A 19,057-nucleotide genomic window follows, 5' to 3' on the forward strand; every position below is an offset into this window, starting at 1 on the left:
GAAGTAGTCAATAGTATCGTTATGTATGACTAATGAAGATAAAAATCTGTGGGCGTCAGAAGTCACCAAAACAGAGTGAAATCGTGAAGTATGAGAAACTGTAGTGACGGTTTAGGGTAACCCTCGGTCCTCTAAGGAACGGAGGCACAAAGCAGGAAGGGACTTGGTGGAAAGGGCACGTTGGGGACTGGGAGTTGACTCCCAGTGCCCACGACCTGCTCCTGTGTCCCTTCAGGTGGTGAGCCCCACCATCAGCTCCCCCGTGTGCCAGGAGCAGCTGATTGAAGCCGGGAAGCTCGTGGACCGCTCGGTGGAGAACTGTGTCCGTGCTTGCCAAGCAGCCACCGACGACAGCGAGCTCCTGAAGCAGGTCAGCGCCGCGGCCAGCGTGGTCAGCCAGGCCCTGCACGATCTCCTGCAGCACGTGCGACAGTTCGCCAGCCGCGGCGAGCCCATCGGCCGCTACGACCAGGCCACCGACACCATCATGTGTGTCACCGAGAGCATCTTCAGCTCCATGGGCGACGCTGGTGAGGGGCGACGCCGAGGGTGGATGGGTCTCCTGGGGGTTCCCATGTGGGGACAATGGCAAGAAAGGTGATGGCTGCCTGGCCATGGTGGGTTGTCCTCAGCCTCTCTCAGAGACTTCCTCACTGAAACTCAGAGAAAGACGGGAGACTCCTAATGGGCCCTTCCATAGCAACAAGAATTCGTTAACCAGCCTTTTTAAATAACTTCTTGGCAAATGCCGTTCATTTGAAGGAACACGCTGGACGTGGCATGGTAAAGAGGCAGCCACAGGAGGAGACAGGAATGAAGCTTGGAAGGAAAACTCTATTCCAGTCACAGGTCCCCGAGAGAGGGGCACCATGTGCCATCCACGGTCCCAGGGGAAGCATTGGTTTTGGTCTGGTTGCACAAGACAGGACTGAGGGTAGAGCTTCGGTTGTGGCCTTTCTTGGGATTTCTATTCGAAAGGTTCAAAAGGCAAGGCAGGGCGAGGTGAACAGCTTGGGACTGCTTAGTTTGACTGTTTTCACTGGGCTCTCCCTGGTTGCCTGGTATCAGGCTCTGGGATGACTGAGGCCTAAGGATACTGCCTCCAGGGCTCTACTGGCCCCATGGAGGAGGCGTGGCTCCTTGCTAGTTAGTTTGTTTATCAAAGGCTGGCTGGAGTTTTGCTATCTCTAGAAGTTGGGCTAGCCTGCCAAAGGGCAGCCTCTCTCTAGCCAGGAAGGTTTTTTGTTTGTTTGTTTGTTTGTTTAAGATGTCAAAGATCATATACAGAAAATTAGAAATAGATACAATGCACCCTTTAGTCTATCGGTTGAAAAGTAAATATTCCCAAACCCAGGCCATCTCTATCCCATCTAAATCTCCAGATTTGGCAACCCAGTTTCTCTTTTACATGTCCGGAAATTTTTGACCTTACAAAGTCTCTTATGTCCGTGTGTGTGTGTGTGTGTGTGTGTTTATGTGTATATAACACCATCTTTCTTTCTGTATAAACGAATTGCATTATTTATACTCTCCTGCAACCTTTTATTTCTCTTAATATATCTTTAAAGACATTTTTCATGTTCACCTACAGGGCTAATCTTTTTAATGGCAGCATAATATTCTACTCTATGGAATTCTACCCTAATTTACTTAACCAATTATCTTTAGGTAGACATGTAGGGTCGTTTCCAAGTTTTTTGGTCTGCTTCTTAGTTTGTTTGCTTTAACAAAAATAACACTACAGTAACTATTTTATCTTGGTTTACTTTGGGGGCTATATGTAATAAGTGGAATTTCTGGACCAATAAGTATGTACAATGTGTGTGTATGAACTTTCTTACTCTTTGCAACCCTACCAGTAGTTTGCAACCCTATGCTTTAGAACTCTACCAGTCGTTTGAAAGACATTTGTTTTCTTACTTCTTGGTTGGTACAGAGCTATTCTTTGTAGTAAATATTTAAAACAAACAAACAAACATAAAAAGCTTGTGCTTTTCTATATCTTCCTTCCATGGTTTAAGAAGATTGGAATACTATGCACATTTGGATTTTTTGGTTATTGTTTTATTTTTCAATAAACCTTTTATTTTGGAATAGAAAAGTTACAGAGGCTATACAGGGAGTACTTATTACCCTTCCCATTTTCCCTCATTTTTTTGCATCTTCCCTAACCCACAACACCTTTTGTCAGAACTAGGAGATTACTGTGGGGCATAACTGTTCACTGCTGACAGGACTCAGATTTCACCACTTTTCCCCCTCAAGTCCTTCTACCATCCCAGGATCCAATCCACAATACCTCGAATTTAGCGCGTCTCGATTTTTATGAAAGCTTTTCCCCCCTCCTTAATGTCAGTGTTTTGGCATCCTTCTCAGATGACCTTTGGGAGAGGAAAAATTCCCTTACATCTGAGTAGTTTTATTTTAAATGTTTACTCTTACACCCCTCCTACTTCCAGAAGAAAATTGAAATAGATATCAATAAAAACCACAGGAACCATAAAACCAAACAATTACTAACCATAAGATCAAAACCAGCACTGGGAAGAAAAGGGTGGGCAAACAGAAAACTGATAGGAAAACCTGAGCCAAGCCAAATCTTTGGAGTTGAGCATGAAACTGGGGTCTGTGCTTCCTGTTACTGAGAGCCAAACAACACAAATACAGTGGATCCTGTGATGTTATTCATCTGGAGTTAAGTAACATACAAATTCTTTCAAATTTTAAAAATAATTTTTATGCCATTATGCAGAGTTTATTATAAGGACTTTGGAGTAAGTAGTTCTTGAAGGGAGATAAATAACATTTTCTAAATAAATATTTTACTCAATTGCATAATAACTTTTTGTATAACTTTGTTCCTGCCTTCTCTTTCCAAAGAATTCCTCTTTGCTTCCTTGTGTCCTGTTGATCCCTCAGGGTTCAAGGTGAAAGTTGGTTGTGTTTGGGGTGGATAGTCCTACCAGCCACCGGGAGTATTTTTGGTCCTGGGTCTAAGGACTAGAGTTTGGGGGCTCCCTTCTCTCTGCCCCCTTGCCAGAGGTGTGGAGACTAGACTGTGCAGGTTTTGAGCTTTAGAGAGCAGACGGACAGATGGCATTCTCAATCTCATCCCATAGGTGAAATGGTGCGCCAGGCCCGGGTCCTGGCCCAGGCCACCTCAGACCTCGTCAACGCCATGAGGTCTGATGCAGAAGCTGAAATCGACATGGAGAACTCAAAGAAGCTCCTGGCGGCCGCGAAACTCCTGGCCGACTCCACGGCTCGCATGGTGGAAGCTGCAAAGGTATTGGATTGGATTTGGGGAACGTTATTAAGAGTTAGGACCTGAAGATAAAGAATGGTCAGCAGAGTGTGCATTTTTGTGGTTTAAGACCTATACGGTTGTGTCACGTTTGACCTTGTTGCACTGGGAAAGAAGGGCATGGAACATGAGAATAACAGTCTTTGAGGGGGCTGGTGCTGACTCAGCTGTCGGGGACAAAGTCCTTGCTCAGTGAGCACGCTCTGTGCGCTCTGTGCAGGAGTGGGTGGGGGCGACGGGCGGGGGCTGGGGGGTGGTTATCGCCACCGGCTTACTGCAAGTGGTGATTCATTTAAACTGGAGATGATCAACAGCAGATTCAAATAGGCCTCTTCTTTTGCCTGCAACCTGAATATTACTTTGCCCTCCATTTGACTTCACTGTAAACTCCCATCAAGATTTTACATAGTAGAGGGCTTCCTGCCTCACTCTCCTTCAAATCCCAGTAGCGGTTTTAAATATTATATAACAGCCTGAATGAAGAGTGAAGAGTCAGCTCTCTGCTCTTTTGACAGCTAAGCTTCAGCATGCAGCTTCTAAAAGCCAGTGATGTTTATCTCCCGGCTCTGTTTCAGAGCCCCTCCGTCATAAAACATTAAAATGCACATGTCTCAGTTCTGCCCCCAAAGACCCTGATTCACAAGGTCACTGGGGGGGACTGTGTGTGTGCCTGCAAGTAAGTTCCACAGAATATTCTGATGCCCACTTTGAGGTGAGGACTGCATGCCGTGGATAAAGCTGTCTTTTTTAATGTTCCTCTTTTTGTTATTATGCAACTCGTGTGCGCTTTTGGAGAAATTAATGGAAAAAGCAGATGGCTATAAATAAAATAAAAATCAGCTTAAGATAACAAGTTTAATGTATTTCTGTGCATTTAAGATTCATTAAAAGCCCCCACATTGTATCCTAATCTCCCTGTCCTCCAGCAGAATACTAGTGCATCTCAACCTACCTAGCCTGTGACTTCTTTGACTTAAAATGTGTTATGACATGCGGTGAATCATGTAGAGCTTCCTCAACTGACTCACCATTGTAGTCACTGAGGGTCTGTGATTTCTTGGAGGTACCTCGTGAACAGGCTGAAGAGAAACCCAAGGAGGGGCAGGGTCTGAGCTTCTTCCTCTGTACCCTTAGCCCTGTTTCAGCCGAGAAGCTCTGCCCTTAACTGCCCCTTTTAGCCAAATCTATTTATTAGGGATTTATGCAGTGGTTATTTCTTTATGGTTTTTATGAATTCTGCCCCCTGCTTCTAAGTCTAAGCATAGCTATTTTAAGCAAACTTTCATCTGCTGGCACAAAAATTAACTGGAAGACTGGAAAGAAGCTTAGTGCAAAATCTAATCAGTCCCTATTAACAAATAGGAAAATAAAAACTTGAAACAATTAAGCCTACTATCACATAATCAGGATTGAGCTGGGACCATTGTGTATTTTCTGTTTCTAGATTTTTGGTGCTCAACCACACCTTACTGAATGTACCACATTAACAGAAACTTGTTTACATATTTATTTCTGATTATTTCTATCAGATGAGACAATAGTGTTTCTATACATTTTTTTAGTTAAAAGTTGTCACAGGGTCTTGATGACAGTATTTTAATTGGCTGAATTTTGTTGAAAGCTAAAGGATCTATGATGGTTAAAGCTCCAAAAAATATATTTATGTCCAGAAAAAAATACATTTCATAATCAGTAACCAAGATTCTGGACCAAGACTAGTACCTCATATCTAATGGACATTCATTGTGAAAGAGATGTTGCTAAGGAAGGATCCACCTGCCCACTTCAGACTCAAGTGCAGAAATGATGGTTTCCTGCTGCCCAAAATACCAGAGGAAGGCAAGTGTAAGAGTGGTTTAAATATCTGATGACCAAGGAAATAAAATAAAATGATTTTTCTAAATTTGTAAAAGAATACAAAAGTAGCCCAAACAATCTTTCACACGTGAAACACCAAAACAGAATTATTTTTTGTTGCTAGAAAAACAAAGTCAAGACTACTTAGAGTGTTGCAGTTTGAAAGAATGGAAGATTCCCTTCAAAAGGATTGCCAGAACACTTCCGTCACAGATGTTAAAACTATTCCAGCCAGGATAAATTCCTATAACTTTTTTTTTGTCTGAATTCCTATAACTTTTATAAATAGTTCAAAGAAATCAGTTCTTGTAAAGGGTCAATTTGGCAAGTTGGCCCCATTTGGAAAATGGAGACATGGGAAAATCGATTTTCGGTAATTGGCGTGTGTGTTTCTGCTTTTGTCTCTGCCTTGTGAGCAAATGTTATCACCCTGAAGTGTTCATGAAAAAAAACTCATTCACCTGCATATATTAAGAACTGGTCTGAGAACATCCAGACTCCGTGAGGAAAATCTCAATCTCTGCTTCTATTGCAGGTGGGAGTGGAAAGCTGGATGTGCTTTAAGTCTTTGTTAATTACTGTGCAGTAAAATTATGCATTCTTTTTTTAAAGATTTTATTTATTTGAGAGAGAGAGAGAAGAGAGCATGAGAAGGGGGAGGGTCAGAGGGAGAAGCAGACTCCCCACCAAGCAGCCTGATGTGGGACTCGACCCTGGGACTCCAGGATCATGACCTGAACCAAAGGCTCAACCAACTGAGCCACCCAAGCTCCCTAAAATTATATCTTCTTCCCACATTGCCGTTAGCCTTTTCCCTACTTCAGAATTCCACCCATCTAAATAAAATCCATTTGCTTTCCTGAGACACTTGAAGCTACATCAACACAGTGTGGCCATGGCCATGCATGGCGCCTTTCTCTTTCCCTGCCAAGATAAGGAGCATGGGATATCTCCCATTATTCGGTGCAGACGAGTACCAGCTCTGCTTGGCTGTCCTCTCCAACTCAGGTTTTCCAGGAATGCAGTTTCTAGGCATAGTCTTTCTTGAATAGCATTTCCTTATATTTTGGATGGCATTCCCTACCCCTGTTTGTCTGTGTTCTTAGCCCATCCACATTAACTAGTGTTGCAAGATGGGAGTCTTTCAGCAGTGATGTGTGTCTGTCGTGCCAATTAAAATGAAATTCTCCTGGAGAGATTTGGGCGGGAGGGGCGGGGGGAGGATGTGTGTTTATCTTAACATCTTTGAAACCATGGCAATCGGACCACAAGTTAGTTTACATGGATGACCAAGGCTAAGATCTCAAGTGTTATAGATTACCATTGCATTTCTCCTCTTTACTGCTGCAGTTTTGAAACATCCCTGGTAGTTTTTTTATGTTGTTATGAGACGAAACATCTGTATTGTAAAGATACTGCTTGACGTGTTTGCTCTGTCTGCCACATATTTTATATTACCAGGAGAAAGTAAAACAGAAGGCATGAGTTCAGCATCTATGGCACGCTGCCGCATGGACCTCTCAGAATCTCTCTTTTCTCCTCTTCAGGGGGCTGCAGCCAATCCTGAGAATGAAGACCAGCAGCAGAGACTGAGAGAAGCTGCCGAGGGTCTCCGGGTGGCAACCAACGCCGCTGCCCAGAACGCCATCAAGAAAAAAATTGTCAACCGATTGGAGGTGGGTAAAGAGGCTGGTTTCCTAGGATGTCTATTTTAGATTGCAAAGAGTTACTTGGAAGAGTACCCAAATGAATAAGGCCATGCCCGTATAAAGGAAGCTACCGCAAGATGAACGATGGAGTTGAATAGTTAAGATACTCATAAACAATTGAAATGTTGCTTTAGGTACGTTGTGCATTTAGGTTCAATGGCACACTGACACTTTGAAAAATAGCTTCACCTCATGGTTTCAGTAAGCAAAGTCTTCTGAGTTTAGCGTTCTTGAATAGAATTCCTTTTTTTTTTTTTTAATTTTTTAAGGAGGAAATGGGAATTTTTGTCCTCCTGGCATTAAGGGATACGCATGTTCAGAAAGGACCTTTAGCTGACAATTTACTTATTTTGTCAGAAGCAATGACTCTGTCAGGACTCCCAGTAGAAAATACAGACTTGGAAAGACTGGAGAATGGGGATCAGGCTTTGGCGAAGAGATGGGGATAGAGTCATAAGAAAATATTTTTCTCATTTTTCAGAGCATGTACTTACTCTGGGGTGCAGAAAAAAGGAAGTAGCAGTAGGCACAAAGTCTGTAAGAAAATAAATCTCTCACAAAGGTTCACGGGAGACTCTTACACTAAAATTTGGGAGGTTGGAGGCCGAGAACCTGCCTGTCTGGTGAATCCCTCCATGTAGTCTGCTGGATTCTGGAACAAAACTGGCCTCCTTGTTCTTGGAAGGATGTGACAGACACAATTAAGTTCTCAGGTGGGGGAAGTCTGGGCCTTTCTGAAGCGAGGCTTCCCACAGGCAGCCAGAGGAGAACCATGAGCACACCAGCGTTTGTCCTGCTTGTGGGGAAAAAAAAAAAAACTCCCCTAAACCATTTAGACTTGATGCCACTTATCAGTGCCATCGTGGTCTTGGAATTAATTGTCCCTTATCTTTTGGAGAGAGACAAATGAACACCGGAACCTGAGCTCTCAAGCGTGCCTGTCTTTATCGCTTGTCCCGAGGATTGTAAAGCACACGGAGATAATGGGGTATTGTTAGACGAGGTTCATCGGTGACATTCAGAAGGCAGGGCCTGGGCCTGCAGTGCCCTTTATTAGACAGGCAGCTCGCCCGTGCCAGCCCCTCAGTTGGGAGGGGCACGTATCTGTGTGTGTTTGTGTCAGGGGACACTCAAAGCCCGGCTCACCTCCTGTCGCTCTCCTGTCCAGGTGGCAGCCAAGCAGGCCGCAGCCGCCGCCACACAGACCATCGCCGCCTCTCAGAACGCGGCCGTGTCCAACAAGAACCCCGCCGCCCAGCAGCAGCTGGTCCAGAGCTGCAAGGTGAGCTTCCGGCTGCCCGAGAGCCGGGTCTGCTGTGGATGACGCTGACGGCCCTTAGGGGGCCAGGTGCTGGGATCATTCGATTACGACTGATCACCCAGGCCCCGATGGAGTGTGCTCAGGCTCCCATGTTGCAGGTGTGCACACACACACACCAACACACACGCATCTGGTTTTTGTCTCATAAGTGGATGGCCTGTGTCTGAAGGGAGAGTATGGTGCTTTTTCTAGCATTGCCTTCCCTTTGTCTAGATTTTTGGCTTCTCTTCAAGAGACCAAATCAAGGAGGATCATTAATAAGGCCATTTTAGGGCTCTGAAATGGCAACAAAGCATTGGATTTCCAGAGTGCCTTTCTCCTTCTGAGAGATGGGCCTCGGACTTCAGTGTGTGCTGAATCCTGCTTCGTGTGGACTCCCGCATTAATTTCATCCCTTCAGGCCTCAGGGCTCATGTGCTTTGGAGCTCTCCTCTGTCACACATTTGTTCTTCTGAGACCCGGACCTTGATGGCATGTTGAAGCCAATGTGCCCCAAAGGGTGCAGTGAACCCCTTTGTTGCTTCTGAAGGCCCAAAAAGTTCACTCTCCCAGGACACCCCTGAATGGTGTCAGACACAATGTATAATTGTGTCACTATTGCCCACGTGTTGGTGGTATGTCTGCCTGGAGTATCTCAAAGGTGTTCGCAGTGAGCAGTGGAGGATGAGTGGAAAGCTGAGTCTGTGCCAGTGTTTGAGAGTTGACTGCACTATCCCCCCTTTTTCTCATCTCCTCTGTGACACCGTTCACATGGGAGATGGGTTACCACTTCTACCTCAGAGATGGCTTTACTTCTGAAGAGAACCAGCCAGAGCCCTCCAAGTCCTGATTCTGGGTTCTCTGAGCCTCCCTCACCCCCCACAACCTGAGGAGCAGAAAAGACTCAGTGATGAGTAAGGCCTGGTTCTTGGGACTATATGGAGAATGAAGGGCTTTTCCTGCAAGCCAGGGCCCTGTAGGGGGTGTGTGTTGTCTCCTAGAGCCTTGGATCACCTGGCAGCACAGGTGCTGAGAAGAAAACCCTTCTCAGAGAGCATTTGCTTCTCGTGTCCAGGACAGTCCTACAAGGTGGATTAACCCCCTCCCGTTTTTGCAGAGACTGAAGATACTCAGTGCGTGGGCATCATGGCAGGAAGTAAGAGCTTTACTGTATATCAGGTTGCAGAGGAGAGAGGAAAGTGGCCCAGATTACTGGAGCCAGTCCTGAAGATAATCTGAGGAAAAATCTCATGGAAGTATTTTTTTTAACCCTTGCTGGAATGGGCTCCCCAAAAAATAGGTCAGCAGGCTGGTATACACGTAGGACCTTCATCAGCAATGGGGGCTACTGTGCTGTGACCGTTGAGGACTTGGCCAGTCAGGTGAGCACTGGTCTCAGAGGGGAGAACACAGCAAAGGTAGAAGGTTGGTCTCCTACGGCACCGAAAGGCGGCTCCTTCCTTTTCCACCCTGGGCATTGGGATTTCCAGTTTGAGAAATGAGGAGGGCTACTCCAAGAGTGAAGAACCGTAGTGACAGGAAAGGTGACGGCCAGAACGCATACCTGCCAAGTGAGAGATCGAAGGAGAGACTTCAGCTGGCAGATGAGGACTTCTCTTACTTTTTTCTCTTCATTACACTATGTGACTTGAGTTTATCCACTGGTGAATTGTAAAGATTCTTTGTTTGCTTTGAAACTCTAAACCGTAATTGGCCAGGTTGGTATTCGTTGCAAGTGGGCAAACGCTTTTCAGACCTCCTTACGGAGACTCGTACTGTGCTTAAATGCACTGGGGACCTTCAGGAGCACAGGGTGGAGCGTGTGTGTGAGAGAGCTATCCAGAGGTACTGTGTTAAAAGATTCAGTGTTTTAAGGACCCAGCTGGCTTCCAGGTGTTGGGTAAATGCAAGGTTTGGGACAAGCATGGCCCTGCTGGAATAGCCCATCCCAAAAACATTGTCCCTGGGGTCCTTCCTATCTTGCTAAGCTGTGCTCTGTTTTAATTCTCCTTGCTTCCTGTAGGCGGTGGCTGACCACATCCCTCAGCTGGTCCAGGGGGTGCGAGGGAGCCAAGCCCAAGCAGAAGACCTTAGCGCCCAGCTGGCTCTCATCATCTCCAGCCAGAACTTTCTCCAGGTAACAGAAGCAGTCACCTGGGGTGTGCCCAGAGCTCCCCAACCCATGGGGTAGGGGGTGCCCTTTATCCTTAGGGAGAAGAATTACTCAGTTCCACAGTCACGGCCAAGTCTTTGCAGTGAGCAGACCTTTGAAGGCCTTCCCACTGTATTTCCAATTTCAGGAGAGGTGGATTTAGCTTGGCAAAGCAGAATGCTGCTGTGCAGGGAAATTGCCCTGGGAGATGGCCCATAATCCATTTCTCTTGGGAGTCTCATCTTTATTTCTCCTCTATGAGAAAAAACATGGGATAAGTGGCAAGTTTTGTTGAACAGCCTGCTCCTAGGTAGAGCTCTCGGTCTGCCAGTTTCCAGAGAGTCTAATGCTGTTATTCACAGACTGGGGGTAAAAGAAGTGGTAAGTGCATCTTCTCCAAAGGTGGGATCTTTTTTTGTGGCAGTTGTACAATTGCTAAGTGTTGTCTGTTTTTGCTGGCTAAGGGGTGGATTCATTTTAAGAAAAATAAAATGAGACTATGAAGTGGTGGGAAAACTCCCTTTTTATGTACTCCTTGTATTCAGATCCCTTGGCACTTCCTGTCTACTTGTATCTCCCGAACAGATCCTCTTCCTTGTCCTTTTCTAGTTGAACCTGTGCCTACAGGACTCACTGATACCTCTGTTGAGCCAATTTTCCAAGCACTGTAACTCCAGCACGAGCTGAAGGCAGATGCTTAACTGACTGGGCCACCCAGGCGCCCCTGCATACATCTTGTTAAATTGGAATTATTGGGTGTAGACTCTGCCCTTCATGTTAACATTTGTACTATGAGCGTTTTTGGTTTTAAGTCATCCATCGTATGGCCACAGCCACGCTCTGCTTGGCTCTTCCCTTGCCACTTGACCTACAGGTGGTTTTCAGTTATTTGCCATCATAAACAACCTGTGACGGGATAAAAGTCGTCATGTGTGCTCAAATATTTGTTCTTCTCCTGAATTATTAGGATAAATTCCCAGAAATAGGATTGCAAGTGGCTTATTTTTATCTCGGGGCTATTGAGCATTGTGGCTTGGACATGTGTTTCTCTTCTCATTGGGGTGGTGTGAGGGTCTGGAGCCAGTTGGGTTGTCCCCTCCATGGGCAGGCTTTGAGGGTATTATGATAGAGCCATGTATACATGTTTCAGGCTCCACTCTGTCCCCGCTCTTATTTTTCCTTTTCCTTTCATTCTTTTAATTTTGCCATCACAGACACATCAGAAGATAATAAGAATAAGGCAAAGTTAGAAATAAGTGGAAATGGAATTAACAGACCAAAGAGTTGAGAATATTTTAAACTTCATTCATATGTGTTGTAAAATGGCCCTTCTGAAAGGCTGAATGAATCCAAGTTTACGTGTGGCCATGCATGGATGGAGCACGTTTTCTTATACATCTTTTCCAAGTTGGGGACTCCAGCATTTAAAAACTAGGTTGTTGATAATTTTTGAAGCTCTTATTGTTTGACTTTGCGTTTCCTTGATTGTCACGTGTTAAATGGGTTTCATGTTTCAGTTGTTTTCATTAAGTGAGTTTATCAACTTACATTTCAGGCTGATTTTTTTTTAATGAATTCTCCTGTGTTATTTAAATCTAAAAATATTAACTTCTGTCATTAATGTTTATTTTCTGACAAATTGTTTAAGCATTACTAAAAGCAGTTTTATATAATCTATATTAAAACCCCTAAAACATTTTTTCTTTGGTCCAAATTGTACTTTTAAAGTTTTATACAAAGAAAATTACGAATGTGTGAAAAATTTTAGCTACAAAGCTTTTGTCATACTATGGTTTATTACACTGGAAAACTGGAAACATACCCAACACCACAGGACTGAGAAATATTAAGATACATACAGTGGAATATTAGATAGCTCTTAACTTTGGAAAATAGAATAAATAGTATGATCTTATTTTTGGAAATATGTATGCATGCATACAGACATCTGTGCATGGTGAGATTATCCTGGGTAGTGAGATGTGATGTGACAGGTCATTTTCTTTCATTTTATCTGCCCACATTTTTAAAGCAGTCTATTGGATGTATCTGAGACACAGATTAGAGAGCTATTCTAAGAAACACAAAGAAATGTTTTTAATAAACTCTCTTTGAAATCGGTTTTAAATGAGAATTTCATTATTTTGCCCCCTCTCCATGATGCATACTTTGTTTTCTTTTTCTTAACATTTCTAGAGCTTACTGCCCTAGCGTATCTGATCTGGGGTGGCCATTTTCAGGGGTAGTCTAGATGGTTGTGGTCTTCCTTGGTTTAGGGCTCAGTAAGTTCTGACTGATTTGCAGCATGGTTGTTTGGGTCTCTGCTCTGACTTCTGCTGCTCAGGCACCGTCTCGCTCTCTGCTCATCTCCTTACAGCCTGGAAGCAAGATGGTGTCCTCCGCCAAAGCTGCCGTGCCCACTGTGAGTGACCAGGCTGCGGCCATGCAGCTGAGCCAGTGTGCCAAGAACCTTGCTACTAGCTTGGCGGAGCTGCGAACTGCCTCGCAGAAGGCAAGTGGACCCTTGTCACAGCAGTTAGCTCGCTGGGAAAGGAGCTGCAGATGCCTTACTGTGGGATGTGACCTGGGGATGACCCAGGACCGGAACACTGCTGGGCATATTTCTGGGCAGAGCTGTCTGTTCCGTTTGCTTGATCTTTAAAAGATGCCCATGTAGCTTAGCTTTGGCCATTTTTAGCCACTCTCCTAGACTTAGTTGACCCGCCTTCCAGTTGCACAGGACTTTTGTTAAACTATTTTAGGTTATATGCTCCTTCCCCCTCCCCAGTACCCTGGGAACAAGCGATGGTCCATTGTTCACAATCTTAGGGGAGACAGGTAGTCATCAGTTTCTTGGTGCCAGGTAAATTGTAGGCCAGAATAAGTGATCATATCTTCCAGGTATTATTTTGTGGATTTAGTGAGTTATTTAGGCAGCAAAGCTATTTTGGGGGGGGGGGGGGAGACAGGTATTTATATTATCTTTTTTGCCCTGAAAACTTTTCCCATTTTACATGGGAATATCCACCTTAACAAGGTCCTCAATAGAACAGAATTAAGGATTAATGAGTTTCTGTCTCTAGCACTTATTAATTATCAACGGGCCTCGTTACTGTACTGTTTGATATGTTATTAGCATGACATTCTGGCATGAGTTCATTTTTCCTCATTGTAGTGATCCCTTTATCAGAACTGGAGGCCTCATACATGAGCAAGGGGAGAAGGTTAGAAGCTGATTTGAATCCTTAATATGAACAGTGTACTGCATCACCAAAGGAAATATCCAGAGTTTTAGGATAATGTTCAGCTGGAAAAAAATATCTCAAGTTGTGTTTCTCAACAAGAGGTCCAGGGACCATCTGCACTGGAATCCCCTGGGAGCATTCAGAATGCAGGTGCCCAGGCCTCACCCCTGAGCAGCTAAGTCAGTGTCTGTGGTCATAGAACCTGAACATCTGCATTTTATGAGTCTCATCAGTAAGCCTTAGGAAGAGTCACACCTCAACTATTTTGAGGCTGTGAGCCTCAAAGTGGGACTCAAGCAAGACTGTCCACTGGATGTAAAAAGATATTAAGGCTTTAAAATATAAGAGTGGAAGCTCTGCTGTTAGACTGCCTGCATGCAAATTCTGGCCTTGCCATCGACTAATTTTTTGTGACCTCAGCAAGTTAATTAACCTCCGTGCCTCAGTTTCTTCACTATATACTATTGGCACATAGCAATCAGTCAGTTAGTATTTACTGCTCTTGTTGTCACTGTTAACTAAAAATAAAGAAAGAAATTATGATTTACCTGTATTTGACATACTGGTCTATAATTTTATACCGATAATTTATTAACATGTATATGGAAGGGGATGTGATCAAAGCATTTGGAGACCAATATCTTAAATGATCAAGAGAATGAAGTAGTTTTCTTAAAACAATTGCTAAGGAAAAGAAAAATCCTTTTTGTGATTTTCAGTATGGAAAGGTAATGGTTTGTAGTCTAGAACTTTGTAGAGACTCAATAAGGTTGATAACAGCTTGCCCCCATAGTCCTGGGTTCATTCGTTCATTCCTTCTTCAGCCACTCACCACATGCTTTTCAAGCCTCTGTGCTAGGTGCTCTCTCTCTCTAGAACCCAGAAACACTGAAGAAGGATTCTCTTAGTCTGAGCGACAGATGCATTGTGGATAAAAATAGCTTCAAGGAGACTTTAAGTATATCCATTTATGAGACATACATAATTGATTATTTAGGGAGGTCAGGACAGACCAAGGTTGATTTTGTTCTATCAGGAAACACATACTCCACTGGCTTCCTGTTGCCAGGGTTGGAGAACCACTGGGAACATCCAGAAAGGCATTGGGTGCATTGCAAAGTACTGGGGACGCTTTTCCCGGGCAGACTGTACACATATTCCCAACTCTGTTGCCAGGCCCATGAAGCCTGTGGTCCTATGGAAATCGATTCAGCACTGAGCACCGTGCAGACACTCAAGAGTGAACTGCAGGACGCCAAGATGGCTGCTGTGGAGAGTCAGCTGAAACCGCTTCCGGGGGAAACGGTAAGGGATGTTAGAGCCTGCTGTGGGTTGGGACTCTGCCTCATGTCAAGATCACGGTGAGGCATTTTTAGAAGCTGGAGTTGGTGGCCCTGAATCACACACATTTTATAGGCAAAGCCCTAGAAGAGCCCCGTTTTTAAGAACTGCGTTGAGGTAAAGATGGCCCGGAAGGGGCCCCTGGTCATGGTTCTGTGTCTTGCTTTACTGGAGGTTGGCTGGGGATGCACAAGTGTCTGACACTCTTCTTCATAAACAAGACACATCCTCGTGTTCTGATCCCACAGCCTTTTTCTGAGAAGAACGTCCAGCACAGCTGGAGGAACTGGGTTTCAAAGTAGAAGTTCTTGTTTCTGGCTCCAGCTTGTGTCCTCAACCAGCCGTAGACAAGTCTTGTGTCTCCTCTGTGTCTCAGATATTTTATCTGTAATACAGATAGCAATGAGGTTATAAAGGTAGACACAGGAAATATTTTCAACAGGCATGATTTGAAAAAACATCGACTTAATGCAAGACAACTGGAAGGGACAACAGCAAAGCGCACTGGAATCCAGTCCACAATCTAGGGGAATGGTGGGGACAGAGCTCTAATTTGATCATGTTACGGTGCTTCGTGATGCCTGAGTCAGGGTTTTCTTGGCTAAAATTTTACCAGCTCTTCTCATTTGTGTGTACCTCCTTTTCCACATTATTGAATGGTGCTAATAAGTGCCGTCATTTGTTAAATACATCGTACACACTGTGTGTGCCCAAAATCAGTCTAGTTTATCCTGATGGTAACCTTGATGAGTGAGTTTTGTGGATGCCATTTTGCTCTGAGAAAACACAGGTGCCCGGGTAGGTTGTCACTGTTCTGTCCAGTGTCTTCCCACTGATGGTAGAATCAGGGTTTGAATCCAGACCCACAGGACTCCAAAGCCCACGCTCTTGATCCCTCCCTCTGGGCTACTGCTGCTCTTTGGATCCCCTAATGTACCATGGACCAATGGTACTTAGGAAGCCCTCAGAAACTATTTGTTAAACCATGCTCCTGCTAATTGCAAAGATGAAGAAAGGCTCAGAGGAGTTAAGTCACCTAAGGTCACCCAGCTAATGATCAAGTCAGGACTGGCCACAGGGCCGGCAGCATCATGATGTAGTTCACGTGTCCCTTTGTAAGCTCCTGCACTCCAGGGAACCTGAGAGAGGCTGCCCTCACATGATTCTGCCTTTACAGAAACCTGCTGGTCTGTTAGAATGCAAGAAGCCCTGTGTAATTTTTAAGGAAACTGCCCCCAAAAGAATATGTGTGCTGTGTTAGAACATATTGTTGGCCAGAACATATTGTTGGCTACAGGTTCTTTTATATTTGAAGGCACTGCCTATCCTGGGAAGCGATGTTACGGAGCTAAAAAGTGCACGCATTCTCTGATGCCTTCCTGCACTCTCGTGGTATGCCTGAAGGTTCTGTTCCAAAAGGTTGTCCCTCATCTAGTAATCAAATAATTATCCGTACCCTGAGCCTTCAGTAAGTTTGTTCTCTGAATTATTTATTCAGTTTACAAAGCAAGATGACGTGCTGTTCATAGGAAGCAAGCACTCTGCCCATTTTCATAATCTCATGTACCAGGGAAAACCTCTCTTTCTCTATTGCATTTCCTTCTGGTTAGAACTCCTCGAAGTATAAAGATCAAAATGAACAATGTTAGTGGTCCCACATGCCAGGAAGGCGGTACCGCTGGATGCCTGCCCACTTCCTGCCAAGGCATAATTAATTCTCGCTAAGGATTTGTTGCAGACTTTCTAAATTAGCTTCCAAAGGCATGATGCTAATAGCTACCATTTGTTGAGTACCTACATTGATTCTGAGAACATGCTAAGCTTAAGTATTAGGATCTCTTCAGGAAACCGAGGCCTGGAAAGGTTCGGTAACCTGCCCAGTCTCTGACAGCTAGCATGTGGGGGAAGGAAGCAGAGGGCAGGGGCCTGAACCCAGGTTTGTTTATTCTCAAGCATGGGCTCTTTCCCCTCCTGTCACCCTACTTACTCTTAGCACCAATGCCATCAGGTGGGGAAAAGCTGAGGACCATGACTTGATGTGCATCATTTGTATGCTAAGATTTAGGTGTATGTTGCTTTTCTTCTAAGTTGTCTTCCTCCTTGGATATTCTTACAGCTGGAAAAATGCGCTCAAGACCTAGGAAGTACATCCAAGGCAGTGGGCTCGTCCATGGCCCAGCTTCTGACCTGTGCTGCTCAAGGCAATGAGCACTACACAGGTGAGACCCACATCCTTCGTGATGCCCTGTGGCCAGGTGCAGACAGCTGGGGTGGGCGGTGGGGGACAGCAACGGGGGTTCCTTGATTTGGCCATGAACCTAACTTTGTTTTTCAACAGCAGTTACAGATTTTTCAAGCTCTTTCCATGTGCTTGTTACTGGGCTTGAAACTAAGCATATAAAGATGAATAAAATATGAATGCCCCAAATTATTTGTGGATCACCCCATCTAGACTATTAGAAAAAGTAATTACAAACTTTGAGGACTGTCTCTGTATGACTCTTGAAATCTCACTAAAGGAATTGTTTTTAAAAATGTTAAGAAAAAAAGGATGACAACAAATAAGATGCCAGTTAAATTTTCAGAGATGGAAGGAGACAGATAACTGATAACGAATAGAACCAATGAACAAAAACTAAAAAGTCTTCAGGGATAGGGCAGCCAGCAAGAAACAAGCTGACTTGTGCTGCAGAACCTGAGGAGGTTTGAATATTGGAGATACAAGGTACCCATAAGGGCAGGAGACACCTTTAAACAGAAGGCTATATAGAAACAGATTGTGTAATTATCAGCTCTAGGAAAAGCACCAGGTTTATATAAGGAAATGTCTTTCTAATAGGAAGTAGACAGAATAGGAAGCCTATAGCTTCCTAAAATGGAAACAGTGAGAAGATTCATTATAAACCCATTACCTGGAAACAGGAAATGTGTCAGAAGAAAGCTCAAAGAGCTGAGTGGCTCTAGGAAGGGAATGAAATGGGAGAGGTGGTTGCTGATTGTTGCTGTTGTTACACAGTAGTACTGCCTGACTTCTTAAAAAAAAAAAAGGTATACATTGTTATTGAAGTGTAATAAACATCCAGAAGAGAGAGGTTAAGTCCTAAATGTGTACCTTCCTGAGTTACTATAAATTGAATGCACCCCAGCCACCACCACCAAGATCAAGTGGTGGAACATTATCAGCCTGCTCCCTGCCAGTCATTGTATTTCCTCCTGTCCCCCAGAGGTAAACACCCGTGACTTTTAACAGCACAAGTTGATTTGCCTGTTTTTAACTATGTATGAAATCATGCAAGGTGTGTCCATGTTTTTGAGGCTTTTTCTGGCATTATGATGTGAGATGCGCAGGATGTCAGAAGCTGTTCTTTGCTTTCTGTTGCTTCCTACAATATTTCATTATGTGAATATACCTGTTGGTGACTCTTTGTACCATTGATGGGTAAAGCTATGAATAGTTATCGTACATGCTGTTTAGTGAACGTAAATAAGCATTTTCTAAATAAATACCTAGAGATGGACGTGCTGGGTCCCAGGCTGTGCTAATAACCCAGCTCTGTCCTTCCAGCAGCGTGTGAACGCTCCATTTGATCACATTCTTCTCTCCACTTTCTGTTGTCAGCCAATGTCATTAGCCATTCTGCTGAGTGTGTAATAGTATCATATTATGGTTCTAATTTGTAATTCCCTGATGAGCAATGCAATTGCTCATTTTTTCATGTATTAATTGGCCATTTGGTCATCTCAAAGTGCCTGTTCATGCCTTTTGCTCTTTAAAAAAAAGCAAAAACAAAACAACAACCTTGAGTTATCTTCGTGTTAGTTGGAATTTTCACATGTATGTATTTCTTTTATCTTGAGGCTTACCTTTCACTTTCAAAACTGTTTCTTGATGAATAGATTTTTTTAGAATTTTAAAATATTTCAATTTACATTGTTTTTCCTTTACGGTTGCTAACTTTCTATGTCCTTTTTAAAAATTTTTCCTCTCTAAAATCAAGATATTCTCTTCTGTTACAGTCTAGAAGCTTTGTTGTTTTACTTTCTATATTTAGAACTATGGTCCGTCTGCATTTGAGTTTTACATATGAGCAAAGAGAGCCCTCACTCTTTTTTCTCTTGGATATCTGTCTGACACAGCACCACTCACTG

At 43.9% G+C, this 19,057-nt stretch overlaps 1 protein-coding gene across 5 annotated transcripts in view; it reads left to right on the forward strand.

The window, feature by feature from the left end:
* The window catches only part of TLN2 (talin 2), a 423,915-nt gene that overhangs the window by 285,393 nt on the left and 119,465 nt on the right, over positions 1–19,057 (forward strand). For all 5 annotated transcript variants that reach the window (XR_006602771.1, XM_004758776.3, XM_045067453.1 and 2 more), the window contains 8 exons: positions 236–530; positions 3,120–3,286; positions 6,709–6,837; positions 8,039–8,152; positions 10,194–10,307; positions 12,700–12,834; positions 14,744–14,872; positions 17,025–17,127. Coding sequence is in view for 4 of the 5 variants with exons in the window: in XM_004758776.3 (XP_004758833.1) it covers positions 236–530; positions 3,120–3,286; positions 6,709–6,837; positions 8,039–8,152; positions 10,194–10,307; positions 12,700–12,834; positions 14,744–14,872; positions 17,025–17,127 (1,186 nt within the window). In the remaining variant the exon portion in view is untranslated. The remainder of the gene's footprint in view (positions 1–235; positions 531–3,119; positions 3,287–6,708; positions 6,838–8,038; positions 8,153–10,193; positions 10,308–12,699; positions 12,835–14,743; positions 14,873–17,024; positions 17,128–19,057) is intronic.

Source organism: Mustela putorius, unplaced genomic scaffold, assembly GCF_011764305.1.
Source record: "Mustela putorius furo isolate JIRA1106 unplaced genomic scaffold, ASM1176430v1.1 tig00003896_pilon_pilon_pilon, whole genome shotgun sequence".
NCBI classification, from domain to species: Eukaryota; Metazoa; Chordata; class Mammalia; order Carnivora; family Mustelidae; genus Mustela; species Mustela putorius.